Source organism: Aegilops tauschii, chromosome 7, assembly GCF_002575655.3.
Source record: "Aegilops tauschii subsp. strangulata cultivar AL8/78 chromosome 7, Aet v6.0, whole genome shotgun sequence".
Taxonomy (NCBI): domain Eukaryota; kingdom Viridiplantae; phylum Streptophyta; class Magnoliopsida; order Poales; family Poaceae; genus Aegilops; species Aegilops tauschii.
In genome coordinates this window covers 211,829,332-211,843,674 of record NC_053041.3, presented here as the reverse complement: position 1 = coordinate 211,843,674, position 14,343 = coordinate 211,829,332, and the positions used below count along the sequence as shown (strand labels likewise).

The window sequence follows — 14,343 nt, the reverse complement described above, 5'->3', positions numbered from 1 at the left end:
ACCGCCGCCTCCAGCTGGCAGCGTGATGCGCGACGACGTCTACCCGGCCCAGAACGTGACCTATGTCGTCTTCACCAGCCTCGGCGACGACAAGCGCATCGAGCGCCTCCTTCGGCAGGAGGTGAACACCATCATCCCGGCCAAGCCGAAATACATGCACTGGTCAGAGCGCCCGGTCACCTGGACACGGGAGGACCACCCGGCCGTCATGCTGAACCCGAGTGGTTACGCCCTCGTCCTCAACCCCACCATCGTCGCGCCTCGGCGCACGTGCAAGTTCTCCCGGGTTCTCATCGACGGCGGCAGCAACATCAACATCCTCTACCGCGACACCATGACCAAGCTCGGCCTCGAGGCCAAAGAACTTGAGCCGACCCGGACGATCTTCCACGGCATCGTTCCCGGCCTCTCCTGCTCTCTGATCGGACGGATCCAACTCGACGTCCTGTTCGGTGACAGCAACCACTTCCGACGCGAGCCGATCTGGTTCGAGGTGGTGGACCTGTCTAGCGCGTGCCACGCGCTGATGGGCCGGCCCGCGCTCGCCAAGTTTATGGCGGTCCCCCACTACGCCTACCTGAAGATGAAGCTATTGGGTCCGAAGGGCCTCATCACCGTCACCGGCGACTATCGCAAGTCCCTGGAGTGTGCCCGAGACGGTGCCAAACTGGCCTAGTCGCTGGTCATAGCCGAGGAGCGGCGCCAGCTCGACCGGATCGTTGCCCTGGCCAACGAGATGTCGGTCGTGCCGATCCCGGATGAGGAGCCGGCCAACGAGGCCTCGTTCAAGCCCTCCAAGGAGACCAAGAAAGTGAAGCTGAACCCTGAAGACCCCAGCTGCAGCAAGTACGTTGTCGTGGGCACCCGCCTCGACAGCAAATAGGAAGGCGAGCTCGTCGACTTCCTCCGTGAGAATCGGGATATTTTTGCATGGACCCCAAAGGATATGCTGGGAATCTCGAGGAAGTACACCGAGCACAAACTCCACGTCTGCAAGGATGCCAAGCCTGTCTGCCAACCCCTAATACGTTTCTCCGAAGAGAAGAACGATCGGTGAAGAGGTCGCCAAGCTTTTGGCGGCCGGCTTCATCATGGAAGTGTTTCACCCCGAGTGGCTGGCCAACCCAGTCCTCGTCCTGAAGAAGAACAAGACCTGGCGCATGTGTATCGACTACACCAACCTGAACAAGGCCTGCCCCAAGGATCCGTTCGCCCTCCCGCGGATCGACCAAGTCATTGACTCCAGTACCGGGTGTGAGCTCATGTCCTTCCTGGATGCTTACTCCGGCTATCATTAGATCAGGCTGGACCCGGCCGACGCCCTGAAGACGTCCTTCATCACGCCCTTTGGGGCGTATTGCTACATCACCATGTCGTTTGGCCTGAAGAACGCCGACGCCACCTTCCAGCGCTGCATGCAGAAATGTCTGCTGCCACAACTCGGCTGGAACATCCACGTCTATGTGGACGACATCGTGGTGAAGACTAAGAAGCACCTCACGCTCCTCGACGACCTGAAGGAAACCTTCACCAGCCTGCGTGAGTACAAGGTCAAGCTCAACCCGGAGAAGTGCATTTTCAGCGTCCCGGCCGGAAAGCTACTGAGGCAAACCCGGAGAAGATCAAGGCCATCGAGTGCATGCGCAAGACGGCTCGGCTGAACGATATCCAGAAGTTCACCGACTGCTTGGCCTCGGTCAGTCGGTTTCTCAGCCGGCTGGGCGAGAGGGCCTTGCCCCTGTATCAGCTGATGAAGAAGACGACGCCGTTCGAATGGAACGACCAGGCGAACGAGGATTTCCGGGACCTCAAGCGCATGCTCTGCACCACACCCATCCTGGCCATGCCGGCCGAGAAGGAGCCGTTGTTGCTCTACATCGCCGCAACGTCGCGGTCGGTCAGGAAGGTGATGGTGGTCGAGCGACCAGAGAAGGGCAAGATCCAACCCGTCTAGCGCCCCGTCTACTACTTGAGTGATGTGCTCTCCGCCTCCAAGCAGAACTACCCGCACTACTAGAAGATGTGTTACGGCATGTACTTCACCGCCAAGAAATTGAAGCAGTACTTCCAAGAGCACGTTGTTACCGTGGTCAGCACGGCCCCTCTCGGCAAAATCATCGAGTGCCGGGATGCCTCTGGCCGGGTCACCAAGTGGGCGCTCGAGCTAGTCGGCCAGACCATCCTTTACGAGCCCCGCACTACGATCAAGTCCCAAGCTCTGGCCGACTTCCTCGTCGACTAGACCGAGACCCAGTACCTGCTGCCGCTGCCAGACTCGAGGCACTGGCGCATGCACTTCGACGGCTCAAAGATGCGTCTCGGCCTAGGGTCCGGCATTGTGCTGTCCTCCCCGAAGGGCGACCGGCTCAAATACGTGCTCCAGATCCACTTCGCCGCCTCCAACAACGTCGCCGAATACGAAGCCCTTGTGCATGGCCTCCGGCTTGCCAAGGAACTCAGCATCCGGCGCATCTTGTGCTATGGCGACTCGGACCTGGTGGTGCAACAGTGCTCCGGCTAGTGGGACGCCCGCAGCCCCAACATGGCAAGCTACCGATTCCTCGTTCAGAAGCTGTCCTGATTCTTCGTGGGCTGCGAGTTCCTCCATTTCCCGCGCGCGGAAAATGAGACGGCCGACACGCTCGCCAAGATCGCCTCGCCCCAGCAGTCCATCCCGTCCAGTGTCTCCCTCGAGCACCTGCACAAGCCGTCAATCAAGCCGTCTCCGAACTCTGAGTCCATCTATGTCCCAGACGACCCGGCCGCGGCTCAACCCGGCCCAGGAACCGCCGAACCAGGCCCAGGGGCTGCCGAACTGATAATCCCCAAGTGCAGGGAATCATCGTAGAAATTTCCAAAGGTGGAAGTGATAAGTATGAAGTGTCGAACCCACAAGGAGCTAAAGGTAAGATCAATATTCTCTCAAGCCCTATCTGCCACTGATACGACTCTACGTACACCGAACGTTTGCTTCCAACTAGCAACGAGAAATGAAACTACGTTGTGGGTATGAAGAGGATAACTTTGTATGATATCGGAGAGCTAAAATATAAAAGTAGGAGCTCTTATCATAAAGTTAGAATATATTACTAAATAATATAAATAGCGAGTGTGGAATAATGGTGGATCGGTGTGCGGAATTGTCCTAGGCAATTATTAACAAGACCGGTAGTCGTCATTGCAATTTCATATGAGGGAGAGGCATAAGCTAACATACTTTCTCTACTTGGATCATATGCACTTATGATTGGAACTCTAGCAAGCATCCGCAACTACTAAAGATCATTAAGGTAAAACCCAACCATAGCATTAAAGCATCAAGTCCTCTTTATTCCCATACGCAACAATCCCTCTTACTCGGGTTTGTGTTTCAGTCACTCACCAACCCACTATAGGCGAATCATGAACGTATTGCAACACCCTACAGCGGGAATCCCTCACGCTTGCGCGACACGGAGGGCACCATAGGACAGCACCAAAATAAAACATACAACTCATACCAATCTATATAATCAATCAACCCAAGAACAAAAGATATCTACTCAAAACATCATAGGATGGCAACACATCATTGGATCATAATATGTAGCATAAAGCACCATGTTCAAGTAGGGATTACAGCGGGGTGCGGGAGAGTGGACCGCGTAAAAGAGATGAGGATGGTGATGATGATGGTGATGTTGATGAAGACGATCACCGTGGCGATGATTCCCCTCCCGATAGCACTCCGGCGCCACCGGAAGAGAGGAGGAGAGGTTCTCCCCCTTGTGCTTCCTCCTCCATGGCCTCCACCCTTTGGTCCTTGGCCTTCATGGTGATGATGGCCCCTCCGGGATACTCCTCCATGGCCACCGGTGATGATGGCCCCCTCCGGCAGGGTGCCGTAGAGGGCCTAGATTGACTTCTTGTGGCTACAGAGGCTTGCGGTGGCGGAACTTCCGATCTAGGTTTCTTCTAGAAGTTTGTGTATATTAGAAAAGTTTTGCGTTGATTTCACGTCAGGGGGGTTTCCGGGCTGTCCACGAGGCAGGGGGCGCGCCCTAGAGGGGTGGGCGTGCCCCCCACCCTCGTGGGCAACCCGGGACTTCTGGTCTGCTTCTGGTACTCTGTGGGCTTCTTCTGGTCCAAAAATAATCTCCATCAAGTGGCACGTCAGTTGGACTCCGTCTAGTTTTCCTTTTCTGCGATAATCTAAAACAAGGAGAACATAGAAACTGGCACTGGGCTCTAGGTTAATAGGTTAGTCCCAAAAATCATATAAATGCATATAAAACATCCTAGAAGGATAGTATAATAGCATGAATACTTCATAAATTATAGATACGTTGGAGACGTATCAGCATCCCCAAGCTTAATTCCTGCTCGTCCTCGAGTAGGTAAATGATAAAAGAAATAATTTATGTAGTGTGAATGCTAGCAAGTGCATAAGTTTGATCAATGATAATTCCAATCACTTTTTCTAGCATCATTATAGCTCATCTCACAAAACTTTTCATGATCAAGTAACAAGCAAATCACATGTTTAAAGTATAGATCATACATTTTCTTGAAAACTAACAAACAATATTCTCAGTCATCAAACAATTGAAATTCATCTTATTTTCAGGAAGAGTCTATGTCAGAGCTTTGATTTAGCAAACTCCACATACTCAACTATCATTTAGTCTTTCACAATTGCTAACACTCACGCAATACTTGTGGTTATGGAGTTTTAATCGGACAAAGAGAAAGATATGGGCTTATAGTTTCGCCTCCCAACCTTTTACCTCAAGGGTAATGTCAACAATAATAGCTCATGCTAACTTACATCCAATTAGATATATATATATCAGGATCCTTCCAACATCCTGTGCTTGCCAAAGGATAAAATGTAAAAAGGAAAGGTGAAGATCACCAAGACTCTTGCATAAGGTAGAAGATAAAAGTAAAAGATAGGCCCTTCACAGAGGGAAGCAGAGGTTGCCATGCGCTTTCAGGGTTGGATGCACAAAATCTTAATGCGAAAGAACGTCACTTTATATTGCCACTTGTGATATGGACCTTTATTATGCAGTCCGTCGCTTTTATTTCTTCCACATCTTTCCTCCACACCAATCAACCATACATATTTAGAGAGCAATTTTTATTGCATGCACTGATGACAACTTACTTGAAGGATCTTACTCAATCCATAGGTAGATATGGTGGACTCTCATGGCAAAACTAGTTTTAAGGGTATTTGGAAGCACAAGTAGTATCTCTACTTGGTGCAAAGAATTTGGCTAGCATGAGGGGGAAAGGCAAGCTCAACATGTTGGACGATCCATGACAATATACTTTATTTCAGATATAAGAAAACATAACCCATTACGTTGTCTTCCTTGTCCAACATCAACTCTTTAGCATGTCATATTTTAATGAGTGCTCCCAATCATAAAAGATGTCCAAGATAGTATATTTATATGTGAAACCTCTCTTCCTTCAATATTCTTTCATGAATTGTTCAAGTGACCAATTCAACGTTTGCTAACTTTCAATAAGTTTACTACCTATACTTATTATGTGTGAAGTCGTTACTCCCCATGTTATAAGCATATGAAACATATATAAATTCAGGTTTATGACATTCAATTTATTCAACCATTTACTCTTAGGATATACGTGAAGCAAATGAGTAAATGACAAACTACTCCAAAAGATATGAGTGAAGAACACTGAGTAGTCAAATAATTAACTAGCCATGGGAGGATTCTTTTTCATTCAATATTTAAGATCCAATGATTTTATTCAAACAACAAGTAAAATTGAAAATATGCTCCAAGCAAAACACATATCATGTGATGAATAAAAATATAGCTCCGAGTAAGGTATACCAATAGTTTTGAGGACGAAAGAGGGGATGCCTTTCGGGGCATCCCCAAGCTTAGGCGCTTGAGTCTTCCTTGAATATTACCTTGGGGTGCCTTGGGCATCCCCAAGCTTAGGCTCTTTCCACTCCTTATTCTCCTCATATCGATATCTCACCCAAAGCTTGAAAACTTCAATCACACCAAACTTAACGTAACTTCGTGAGATAGGTTAGTATGATAAAGAGCAAACCATTCACTTTGGTACTGTCAAAGACAAGGTTCATAATTGTTCTCACACAATGCCTACTTTACCATAGCATTTCTACAATTTATATTGAAGAATATAAGTCATAGAAACTAGAAAACAAGCAAACTATGCAATGAAAACAGAATCTGTCAGAAACAGAACAGTCGGTAATGATCTGAACAATAACTATACTTATGCTACTCCAAAAATTATGAAATAAATTGGTGGACGTGAGGAATTTGTCTATTAATTATCTGCAAAAATAATCAACTCAAAAGCACTCTTCTGTAAAAAATGACATCTATTCTCGTGAGCGCAAAGTTTCTGTTTTTACGGCAAAATCACATTAAATTTTACCCAAGTCTTCCCAAAGGTCTTACTTGGCACTTTATTGAAACAAAAGCTATAAAACATGATTACTACAGTAGATTAATCATGTAAACACACAAAAACAGTAAGGGTAAATATCGGGTTGTCTCCCAACAAGCGCTTTTCTTTAATGCCTTTTAGCTAGGCATGATGATTTCGATGATGCTCACATAATAGACAAGAATCGAAACACAAAGAGAGCATCTAGAAGAATATGACTAGCACATTTAAATCTAACCCACTTCCTATGCCTAGGGATTTTGTGATCACACAATTTATAAGAACAACAATCAACTAGCATAGGAAGGCAAAACAAGTATAACTTCAAAACTTTAAGCACATAGAGAGGAAACTTGATATTATTGCAACTCCTACAAGCATGTATTCCTCCCTCATAATAATTTTCAGTAGCATCAAGGATAGCAACTTTGTTCTCATACTCAATTGGAACCTCTTCCGAAATAGTGGAATCATTACTAGCTAAAGTTGACACTCTTCCAAATCCACTTTCATAAATATCACACTAAGATTCATCATCCTCCAAAATAGTGGGATCACTAATTCCTAAAGTTGACACTCTTCCAAACCCACTTTAAATGATATTATTATTCATACTCCAAAATATATAAGTGAAGTTCATGGAGCATTCTACAATTAATATAGACTAACCAATATCCAAGCTCAAAATGTATAAGTGAAGCACGTGAAGCATTCTATAAAACCATACTCAAAAGATTTAAATGAAGCACAAAAAGCAATTCTATAAGATCATTCTTAAAAGATATAAGTGAAGCACATGAAGTATTCTATAAATCTATGAAGGGAAATCTTATACTAGCATGGTTCTTGAAGGAAAAACAAAAACACAAAGGACACAAATCATGTGAACAAAACAAAAACCGAGGTATACCGATAATTGTTGTAGAAGTAAGATGGGATGCTAACCGGGGCATCCCCAAGCTTAGATGCTTGAGTATCCTTTGAAATATTTACTTGGGGTGCCATGGGCATCCCCAAGATTGAACTCTTGCCTCTCTTTATTCTTCTCATATTGATAGCTCCTCGACCTTCGGACACTTCATCCACACAAAACTTTAACAAAAACTTGTGAGATCCGTTAGTATAACAAAGCAAATCACTACTATAAGTACTGTTGCAAACCAATTCATATTTTTTTTTGCATTGTAGCTACTGTAATATAAATTTTCCATGGCTTAATCCACTGATATAAATTGATAGTTTCATCAAAACAAGCAATCAATGCATGAAAAACAGAATCTGTCTTAGACAGGACAGTCTGTAGTAATCTGGAAGTTTAGTATACTTCTGTAACTCCTAAAATTATGTACTAAATTTGAAAATTTTAACAATTTTTATAGAAGTAATGTGCAGAAAGTTTCAGACCCATTTGACTTTCTAGTTAAAAATGTAAAATCGCACACTACAGCCAAAGTTTCTGTTTTTGTTCTGCACATAGCAAACAAGCAATCTAATCATCCTAAAACCAAAGCTTGGCACATTATTTTTATAATACAATGAATATATACAAGGGGATAATTATTTACAGAGAAACTTCCATGAAAAATTCTACATTGTTTCCGTGAGCATGAACACAAGTGCTCAAGGTCGACCCTCACTTCTTCAATGCATAACTTTCCAGTCATTTCTCTTTTTGAAAAACTTTTTAGGCATGAAAGGCAAGTACTTTTTTTTTGTATTTTCATTCTTTTAGAAAAAAATTGTATGTTTCACACACAACTGAACAGAAACAAAAAGGAAAAACAAAATCTACTTAGTGAAGAAAGCAAACAAGAACACACGAGAATATCAACCCCACGCTATTGCTCCCCGGCAACGGCACCAGAAAAGAGCTTGATAATCCCCAAGTGCAGGGAATCATCGTAGAAATTTCCAAAGGTGGAAGTGATAAGTATGAAGTGTCGAACCCACAAGGAGCTAAAGGTAAGATCAATATTCTCTCAAGCCCTATCTGCCACTGATACGACTCTACGTACACCAAACGTTTGCTTCCAACTAGCAACGAGAAATGAAACTACGTTGTGGGTATGAAGAGGATAACTTTGTATGATATCGGAGAGCTAAAATATAAAAGTAGGAGCTCTTATCATAAAGTTAGAATATATTACTAAATAATATAAATAGCGAGTGTGGAATAATGGTGGATCGGTGTGCGGAATTGTCCTAGGAAATTATTAACAAGACCGGTAGTCGTCATTGCAATTTCATATGAGGGAGAGGCATAAGCTAACATACTTTCTCTACTTGGATCATATGCACTTATGATTGGAACTCTAGCAAGCATCCACAACTACTAAAGATCATTAAGGTAAAACCCAACCATAGCATTAAAGCATCAAGTCCTCTTTATTCCCATACGCAACAATCCCTCTTACTCGGGTTTGTGTTTCAGTCACTCACCAACCCACTATAAGCGATCATGAAAGTATTGCAACACCCTACAGCGGGAATCCCTCATGCTTGCGCGACACGAAGGGCACCATAGGACAGCACCAAAATAAAACATACAACTCGTACCAGTCTATATCATCAATCAACCCAAGGACAAAAGATATCTACTCAAAACATCATAGGATGGCAATATATCATTGGATCATAATATGTAGCATAAAGCACCATGTTCAAGTAGGGATTACAGCAGGGTGCGGGAGAGTGGACCGCGTAAAAGAGATGAGGATGGTGATGATGACGGTGATGTTGATGAAGACGATCACCGTGGCGATGATTCCCCTCCCGATGGCACTCCGGCGCCACCGAAAGAGAGGAGGAGAGGTTCTCCCCCTTGTGCTTCCTCCTCCATGGCCTCCACCCTCTGGTCCTTGGCCTTCATGGTGATGATGGCCCCTCCGGGATACTCCTCCATGGCCACCGATGATGATGGCCCCCTCCGGCAGGGTGCCGTAGAGGGCCTAGATTGACTTCTTGTGGCTGCAAAGGCTTGCGGCGGCGGAACTTCCGATCTAGGTTTCTTTCTGGAAGTTTGGGTATATATAGAAGATTTTTGTGTTGATTTCATGTCAGGGGGGTCTCCGGGCTATCCACGAGGCAGGGGGCGCCCCCTAGGGGGGTGGGCGCGCCCCCACCCTCGTGGGCAGCCCGGGACTCTTCTGGCCTGCTTCTAGTACTCCGTGGGCTTCTTCTAGTCTAAAAATGATCTCCGTCAAGTGGCACGTCAATTGGACTCCGTTTAGTTTTCCTTTTCTGCGATACTCTAAAACAGGGAGAAAACAGAAACTGGCACTGGGCTCTAGGTTAATAGGTTAGTCCCAAAAATCATATAAAATATCATATAAATGCATATAAAACATCCTCGAAGGATAGTATAATAGCATGAATACTTCATAAATTATAGATATGTTGGAGACGTATCGCGAACCCGGCCCGGGGGCCGCCGAACCTAGCCCGGGGACTACTCAACCCGGCCCGGGGGCTGCAGCCATCGACCTAACTGCCGCCGTTCCCGACCCGGGGGCTGCTAAACCCGGCTCGGGGGCTGCTGCCCCAGAACCCGCCATGGTGGTCGTCATCGCCGTGGTGACGTCGCCATCGTGGGCCCTGCCCATCTCAAAGTTTCTGGAGAATGGGGTCCTCCCCATGGACGAGACCGAAGCCCGGCAAGTGCAGCGCCGGGTATCCGCCTACAACATCATCAACAACGAACTCATCAAGCGCAGCTCCACCGGCGTGTTTCAATGCTGCGTCGAGCAAGACAAGGGCATTGAGATCCTCCTCGACATACACGAGGGTGAGTGCGGGCACCACGCTGCCTCGCGGTCCCTGGTGGCCAATGCTTTCCACCATGGTTGCTGCCGGCCTACGACCCTCCAAGACGCCGAGTCACTCGTCCTCAAGTGCGAGGGATGCCAGCGCTTCAGCAAGCGCAGCCACCGGTCCGACTCGACATGGTGGGGTCTTCAAGACCGCTCAAGGCGGCATGACGCATTTGCTGGTGGCGGTGGACAAGTTCACCAAATGGATCGATGCGAGCCCGATCAAGAAACTGGACGGGCCAACGGCCGTCCGATTCGTCAAGGACATCATGGTGCGCTACGACATGCCGAACAACATCATCACGGACAACGGCACCAATTGCGCCAAGGGCGCACTCGCGCAGTACTGCTCTGTCTCCGGCATCCGCCTCGACCTGGCTTCCGTTGCACACCCGCAGTCCAACGACCAGGTCGAGCGGGCCAACAGCCTCATCCTATCCGGAATCAAGCCGTGGCTCATTGAGCCGCTCATCCGTTCACCCGGCAGCTGGCTCGATGAGCTGTCGGCCATCCTTTGGAGTCTCCGAACAACGCCGAAACGGTCGACCAGGTTCACCCCATTCTTCCTCGTCTACGAAGCAGAAGCCTTCATCCCGACCGACGTTGAGTTTGACTCACCGCGCGTCACGATGTACACTGAAGCCGAAGCCAAAGAAACCCGCGAAGACGGCGTCGACCTGCTCGAAGAAGCACGCCACTTTAAGTTGCCGCACGACCGGTTGCTCGCCAACCGGCTTCGCCGGATTGCTGCCAGCCGGCCTAGTGGGTGTTTTGCTCGCGCTGAACGTTTCGAACGCCTAAGTACTGCGCGCTCCTCTCGAAGCCAAACCCCTTGTCACCGAACGGAGCCCCGGCCGTCAGGCTCGCGAGGGGGGGAGCCCAAGGGGGGAAAGTCGCTAGAAAACGGCTCAACAGACGAAAAGGAAAAGCGCAGGCATCCGCGAAATTCATACATACCACCGGGTTGATCAACCCGGCCCCGTCACTTGCAACACTGCCGCACGACTGGCTGCTCACCAACCGGCTTCGCCAGATCGCCGCCAGCCGGCCCAGTGGGTGTTTCGCTCGCGCTCAACGTTTCGACAGCTTAAGTACCGCGCTCTCCTCTCAAAGGCGAAACTCCTTGTCATGGACCGGAGCCTCGGCCGTCATACTCGCAGGGGGGGGAGCCCAAGAGAGGAAGGTCGCAAGAAAACGGCTCGAAAGACAAAAAAGCAAGAGCGCAAACATCCACGAAATTTATACCTCACCAGTTCAAACTCAAACAGGCCCAAGGCCAGAATTCATTACATCCCGATACCCCCAGTGGGTGGGTGGACCTGCTACCTAACATAAATTTTTACTAAGTTAAAAAATAGGCAGCCTCAGGCATCTCCCTCGGTGGCCTCCAGATTCGCCGAGGTGCCGGTGTCCCCCTCCTCGGCGTCCGCGTCGCAGTAGACGTCCGTCTCCAGGGAGTTGCCCTCCTGGTCGTCCAGGAGCAGGCCGTAGTCGTCGGCAGGCAGGACTCCTCCATCCTCCGATCGCTCCGGCCGAAACTCGTCGTGGAAGGCGAACCCGGCGATGTAGCTGGCCCGAGCAGCAATCCGGCCGGCCTCCGCCTGTAGCTGGCTCTTCGAGCCGGCTCGCTAGCCCATCAACGCGTCCAGTGGCAGGTCCGGATGCCAAGACATCGCAAACCTGAGCGCCATCTCGGCACCGGCATGAGTGGCGGAAACACGCCAGTCGTGGAGCCGATCTGGCCCCGCCTCCAACCACTGCGCGAGACGCGTGAAGTTGTTCGGCGCGACGGAACCTGGCCAGAGGGCCACCGTCATCGCTGCGCCGGCCTCAGAGAGCCGCCCCATCTGCTCGGTCAACACTCGCAGATGGGCCTCGGCGGCGGTCACGATCTCCGGGAAGGTCCAGGCCACCTGCGGGTCAGTCCCGGAGCCGACGATCCCCTGCGGGTCGCGCTGAAAGCGGACGGCCTCCTCCGCCAGCCGGCGCGTCTCCGGGAAGGCCCCTGTCAAGAAGAAAAGCAAGTCAGAAGAAAGTCACCAAGGACAAGAAGCCGGGGTCCCAGACCGGCAAAACCCAAGGAAAGCACTTACTGGAGAAGGACTCTTCTAGGTGCTGCGCTTCGAGCAACGTAGCGCCGCTCCTGGGTGATGGTGCGGTCACGCTCCCGAAGCGTCTTCTCCAGATCGGCGACCCTGGCAAGGGCCGTCTTCAGCTTGGCGTCCTTGTCCTCGGCCGCCTTCTCGGCCTCCTCACAGCAACGTGTTTCCCCCTGACGGGTCTCCTCCGCCGCGGCCACCAGTGCCTTCAGGCGCTCCACCTCGGCCTGGAGCTGACCCTTGTCGTCGGCCAGCTTGCCACGTTGCTGACCCACCTCGGCAAGGGCCTGCTGTGCCTCGACAACCTTGGTGTCTTCCGCCTTGAGGCATTCCACCTTGGCGTCAAGACGACTCTTATCGCCCTCCAGCTGCTCCCGCAGCCGGCTGGATTCGTCGAGCGCCCGCCGGGCTCCCGTCGCCTCCGCCCTCGCCCTCCACTGGTGCGTGTCGGTCCTAAACAAATGGTTTCTAACCACTTTCCGCAAAGGCATTCGGAACCGTCGCCAAGTGAGTGTGGGAGATAGGGGGGTCCTTCCCACACGACCTAGAAACCGTTGGGGATATGCCCTCTGGCACACACGCTCGGCAAAATGAGGTCGTGCGACCAGCGAGCACTCAAAGACAGAAATACGTACAGTAGTGCTAAAAAATACAATTATACAGGCGAAATCATTTCCGGTCGTAAGTACATCCCACAGAGTAAGTCACCACTAAACATTTCCATTTGTATATACATCCCACACAGTCACTACAAGGAAAACGTTTGCGCAAGGTGGTGTAACGCAATTTTTTTTAAGAGAATGTCGTGTGTGATTGTTCATTGAGCCAACATGGTTTATTTGTAGAAACTGTGTGCGTTGCCTGAGGTCATCGCCCACGGTGGTTTCCCATTAACCGTTTGCAATAGGAAACCCCAATTAGCAAGCTAATTGGCCAATTAGCGGGCTAATTGCCCTATTATTAATAATCCATTTACTAATCTAATTTACATTCATATTAAGCACATAATATATTCCATTTCCATATTAAGGAAGCAGGATTTCATAATTGAAATACATTCGAGTACAACATGATATAGCTTCAGCACTCAGCTACCCCATTACACAACTGCACCACCACCAAGTTTCACATGCAACATCTAGAACCTTTCGAAATTAGCATCATAGATGGTACATAGATAGATGCATCTCATCTGGAAAACTGCTGAAGCGGAAGGCGAATATTGAGCCTTCATTCATGTTGAAGGTCTTTGCAACTTTAGGCCAGTGCCTGTGGATGATTGACCGTCCATGCTTCGACCTCTTCAGGAATACTTCAATATTGAACCATGGGTGTTGTATGAAAACCTTCCTCGCCTCCTAACCATAGAGGTGGTTTGAGAGGTAATCATCAGTGAAGCCTGAAAACAAGGATGTGCATAAATATCTTCTCTATATTGGAAATGGGGCAAAGGAATACAAAAAGGCAAGGTATAATAGTTAGTACCATCTTGTAAACCTCAGTGCTTCCCATTGTTCCCCTGCAACACATATAAGGTAGTTAGTCATCAAGTTAAGTAAGGGTTCGCATGCTATCAGTAAAATATGTTGATGATAAATAAGCACATTGCAGATTCATCAGATTAATTCAAGCCACATGGAAAACCCATTTATCCAAACCAAGCATGATTAGGAACTAGGAAATATAGCACTTGTATATGTTTCTCATGTATTAAGTGCAGCCAAATTCGATTTATTCCTCACATGGTATACAATAACAGAATGCAGCCACAGCAATTGAACATCGCATTGCAGAATTGAACCAAGCAGTTAACTAAACACCACAACAAATGAACCAAACGTTAACTGAGCACCACATTGCACAATATAACATACTCCTAATAAAAGATCAGACAGTTAACCAAACCAAGCATGCTTAACAACTTGGAAATATAGCAATTGTATTTGTTTCTCATGTATTTAGTACATCCAAATTCGATTTATTCTTCACAC

The 14,343-nt window shown here is 48.4% G+C and overlaps 1 protein-coding gene across 1 annotated transcript; it reads left to right on the top strand.

Moving 5' to 3' along the window:
* Positions 1 to 334: 334 nt before the first annotated feature.
* LOC109743044 (uncharacterized) lies at positions 335 to 676 on the top strand. Its single transcript, XM_020302126.1, has one exon. The coding sequence runs from the start codon at positions 335 to 337 to the stop codon at positions 674 to 676; it is 342 nt and encodes a 113-aa protein (XP_020157715.1).
* The last annotated feature ends 13,667 nt before the right edge of the window (positions 677 to 14,343 follow it).